At 43.0% G+C, this 5,007-nt stretch overlaps 1 protein-coding gene across 2 annotated transcripts in view; it reads left to right on the plus strand.

Moving 5' to 3' along the window:
- The window catches only part of CPA4 (carboxypeptidase A4), a 23,739-nt gene extending 21,781 nt beyond the window's left edge, over positions 1 to 1,958 (plus strand). The window contains exon 11 of one of the 2 annotated variants that reach the window (XM_008582705.1): positions 840 to 1,958. In XM_008582705.1, coding sequence (XP_008580927.1) covers positions 840 to 1,027 — 188 coding nt within the window. In that variant the 3' untranslated portion in view covers positions 1,028 to 1,958. The remainder of the gene's footprint in view (positions 1 to 839) is intronic. The other variant, XM_008582706.1, reaches the window with a different exon arrangement.
- The last annotated feature ends 3,049 nt before the right edge of the window (positions 1,959 to 5,007 follow it).

Genomic DNA, 5,007 nt, shown 5'->3' on the forward strand with positions numbered 1-5,007 from the left:
GTCTTTTATGACTCCACCTTGAAGGTCACACAATTTCATTTCTCCAATATCCTGTTAAGTTACTTTATTAGTCCGTTTGTTTTGCTATAACAGAAGTACCTGAGATGGAGTAATTTATAAAGAACAGAGGTTTATTTGGCTTATGATTCTGGGACAGCTGCATCTGGCACGGGCTTCAGGCTGCTTATACTCATGGTGGAAAGTGGCAGGCAGCTGCCGGGATCAAGCAGATCACATGGTGAGAGGAAGCAAGAGAGAGAGAGAAGGGAGGTGCCAGGGTCTTTTAAACAACCAGCTCTCGTGGGAACTAATAAAGATCTCACTCAGGACCCTCAACCCCCAGGGAGAGCATTAATGCATTCATGAGGGATCTGCCCCAATGACTAAAATGGCTTCCAACACTGTCACATTGGGGACCAGATATCTGCATGAGTTTTGGGGGACAACACATCCAAACTCTTATCAGTTACACACCCAGGTGAGGTCCTACGCAAGAACATGCCTTCCAGGAAACAAAGATCATTGGGGCTATCTTGGAGGCCGCCTATCACACTCTGTCTCTGTAAAGATTGATTTTGAGTGACCTGCAGGATTGGACACAGAGACAAGGTGAGAGTGAGGATTTTGCATCTCTTTGTTTGAGACTAGTGCAGACTTCATGGTCTGATCTATATGTCTTAGGCAAGATGGCCTGAGACATATGGATCAGGCCAATGTCTATGTGCCACGAGCCTGATGACTTGCAGAAAGAATTCTACATCCCTCAGGAACCCCAGGCAGGCAGGGTTCTAACCCTGAAGGCACTGGGCTTCAAAGGTGTTTTCTTTTCTGACTTACAGATCCAGCTAGTGGGAGCAGCATTGACTGGGCGTATGATAATGGCATCAAGTATGCATTCACGTTTGAGTTGAGAGATACTGGACACTATGGCTTCCTCCTGCCAGCCAACCAGATCATTCCCACTGCGGAGGAGACCTGGCTGGGGCTGAAGACAATCATAGAGCATGTGCGGGACAACCTCTACTAGAAGAGGGCCCCGTTCTGCCTACATTTACTTGTACCCAAATTGCAACGAGGCTGCTATTAAAGGAGCTCTTTTCTTCACGCGTGTGTCAGAGCCCTCTGGGTCTGTAGGGAGTACAGGCCTGCCCCTCTCCAGTCTTGCTCCCTGGAGTAGGTGATCCCGGTGCTGTACCTGTGAGGAGTGAGCTGCCAGCTGCTTTGTTTTGGTCTTGCTGTTTTGCTGAGCTTTTTGGGTGCCTCTCCTTCCACACACCTGGTTGAGCAGGCCAGAATCATTCCTTCCTGGGTGGCATGTCTCCACCTCATTTTTAGAATAATAGAACATGAGAGATGGTTCTCCAGCCTCATCTGCCTCTAGCCAAGCCAGTGACCTTGCTCTGGTGGGGTCCCAAAGGAAATGCTGTGGGAGACCATGCTTGTCTTTAGATGGGTCTCAAAGACGATGCAGAACTTCCTTTAATTTCTCTCATTCTTTCCAGAATATATTTTTCTTTGAGCAACAAATCCCATAGGGTCATCAGTATAGGTCTTCCCCTCCCCTGTCCCGTATTTTTTTTGGTCTGAATACAAAGTAGAGGATCACTTCCCATCACCAGACTAAGAAATTTCTAGACCATGCAGTTCTTATTGCTTTCTTCTCTCATTATTTAGTGTAACTGGGATCCCAGAAGGGGATCTGTGTCACTATAGGTACTGTTCATCCAGGAATGCTGGACGAAGGGGTCTAAATTGCAGGGTTGCTGAATTATCCCATGTGTCTTAATGGGCTCACTTCCACTTTGCCTTTTGAACTTACTTTAAAGACCTTGCCTTCACCCTACAGGTCCTAAATCATTCCCCTAGCCTGGATAATTTCACTGCCTCTGCGCATTCCTGTTTGTGCTCTGGTGCACCCTGTATTTCCTTCTCCTGGGCATTTTATTTATTTATTTGTTTGTTTATTTATTTATTTATTTATTGGTCTTTAAAGTCATATTTCCTTCTCCTGGGCATTTTATTTATTTATTTGTTTGTTTATTTATTTATTTATTTATTTATTTATTGGTCTTTAAAGTCATCTTCCTCTGTTTTGCATCCTAGACCATGAGTCCCTAAGTGGAGCAAGAATTCATCAGTCAGACACCTCTTGTTCCATTTCTCCTCAGCAAGTACCATCTGTCCTTTTTCTGTTTTTCTGTTTTTGTTTTTTGCTTTTTTCAGACATGTCTGTAAATCTTAACCTTCTGCCTAGGATTTGTGCAGCATCTGGTGTGCACTCATAAGTCAATAAATATTCAATGTGAGTCTCATGATCATTTCCTATTCTTTGCTTTCACCTGAAAGGAACCAAGCCATGGTTTTGAATATGCAGCTCTTTAAAATGTCAAAAGTCAATTTCAATCCCTGTCTGTACTGCACGGCATGTAGAAAAGCCGTCTTCATTAGGCTGAGGGGCCCTCAGGGCAATGTTACCTTGGTGATTTCACTCTGGTCCCGGGTCTAGTTCTTAGTTTTTCAGCTCGGAAGCTTGACACTCTCAGTGTCCTTGTTGATTAGACTTGGGGATGCTGACTCACGCCTACAGAGCTCAGATGAGGCAGATGATAAAATCAGAATATGAATTTATTAATTTACATCATGGCTTGTAACTGTTTAGTGGATCCGATCCTCACGTTGGACTGAATAGTACATTTTCTCCCTGTAGTCAAGATACGTGGAAAGCCAAATTATAATCAGAAGGTTGCTTAGTGAGCGGGCGTCAGAGCAAGGAAAGTTAATTACAGTCTATGATTAGAATTTTTAATGGCATCCAGCACTAATAGTATGATATATCCAGTTCTATAACCAGAACACACCTGCCAGCCAGCCAGCTGGTCACTTGTGCTGGCTAGCCAGGGCTACCGGGGATGGATGGGACAATGCCATGACAATGTTTGCCTCTGGGACTTGCCTGTAACCTGGCTCCATTTATGATCCATCCCCCCCCCCCCCCCCCCCCCCCCCGCCACTGTCCTTCAGATTCCCTAAGGGAAGATATCCTAAACAAGACATAAAAAGTCATAAAAAAAAGAGGCTTGTGACTGTAATAAAATTAATAACTTTTGTCTATTAAAAGACACCACAAAGAAGGGCTAGCCTATGTCTCACTTGGGAGAGTGTGGTGCTGGTAACACCAAGGCCACAGGTTCGGATCCCTATATAGGGATGGCTGGTTAGCTCACTTGGGAGAGTGTGGTGCTGACAACACCAAGCCAAGGGTTCAGATCCCCTTACCGGTCATCTTTTAGAAAGAAAAAAAAAAAGACACCATAAAGAAAGCGAGAAGACAAGTCATAAGCTAGGAGAAGATACTCGCAATATTTATAATACACACAATAGAGAAAGAATATATGAAGAGCGTCTACAAATCAATAAGAAATGCACAAATAACCTAATAGAAAAATGGGCAAAAGATATGAGCAAGGAGGAGACTTAATGATAAAGATCTCAACAGTTTACAGAAAAACACTAGTTGGATGTTAAGTAAGTTTTACTATTATTTGGGTTTTGAAATATTGGGGTCTTCTCTGGGAGCTTTCATATATTATATAGATACGGATTCCCTTTTATAGATAAGGACGAAGGACTGTTGCCTGAAATCTTCATAGGTCCTAGCTTCCAAGCCAACAGTGTCAAGCATATGGGGTCACCTTTGAGTTTTACAGGTGCTGGGAAGGCTCTGCTATAAATCTATTTCGGGTGAAGTCAACGGTATGTTCCAACTCTGGAATGTCCTGCGTAGACTGTATTTCTTTCCTGTTACTATATAAGATGAACTATGCAGAATCATTTTTATCATTACCATCATCATCCTTATCTTTGTTTGATGAAGTCTGGAATCTTGCCAACCCAAGCAGCTTGTAAAATAAATTCTCTCTGCTCTTTGTATCGAGCCTTAAATCATGAACACCAGCTGTTTCTTGTATTTGAAGCAAAGCTCCAGGTGTATTAGGTACATCCAGGCAGCACAGGCAGTCTTCCTCCACAGAATATGTGGGTACCATGGTGCAGTTGGGTAATTTGCTCCTTTAATGTAGAAAGAGGATCTCTTGATTTTTGTATCTTCTACAAGGCTGAACTCAGCAGCTAGTAAATATTTGTTGATTTGCTGCAGGGCAGCCAGTTAACAATCACATAAGCCATACTCTCAACAAGTTAGGGCAGCAGGAAAAGAGTACTTTTCCCAACAAATATTATGAGTGGAATTCTGGAAAATAGATTGGAATGTGCATCCCTAAGTTCTAAGAGAGACAGAACATAAATTCAACATTCAGAGATAAGGCTTGATATTGGTTAAATTGCTTGCAGTTTTGTAATGATTTATAGTTTCAAAATGCTTTATAGAGATTGGGTAATTAAATTATCACAACCATCTGGTGATATATGCAAGATGGGTATTATTATTCCTGTTTAACTGATGAAGAATCAGTCTTAAAGAGGCAAAGTAACAGCCCAAACACATAAAAAAATGAAATGGTGAAGCAGGGTCTCAAGACCAGCTCTGTGGATCGTTGCTGAGAAATAAAGAGGCAGGCAGTATTTTGTTGACTTTGGTGTTGAATTTGAATGTCTTTAAAATGCACACAGTCCCTGCAGTCCCTTTGGTCACACCCTTCTATATTATCTGCCTGGCTCTGAAACCTTTGAGTTTTTGGTTTTGCAGTCATGAGAGGGAATTTACGGAGGAAACAGGACCCAGGTCTCCCTGGCTGGCTGCCATTGCTGGCTGAAGAAACTCCACTGAGGGTCATCGTGAAGCTCCAACAGGTCCTTCCCCCATGGGCCTGCGCTCGGGACTGCCATCCAGGGCAAGTTAATGGGTAATGTTTTACTGTGAAGCATTCGGAATGGGCTGAAGACTCTATTTCCATCCTTTAGGGACTTTATGCCTTTTCATAGAGATTCAAGCCTGTAGAATCATCCACCCCATCTTTAACTGTTAGCTTCTCACAACCTTGGATGACA

This window comes from Galeopterus variegatus, unplaced genomic scaffold (assembly GCF_000696425.1).
Source record: "Galeopterus variegatus unplaced genomic scaffold, G_variegatus-3.0.2 Scaffold2706, whole genome shotgun sequence".
Lineage (NCBI taxonomy): Eukaryota > Metazoa > Chordata > Mammalia > Dermoptera > Cynocephalidae > Galeopterus > Galeopterus variegatus.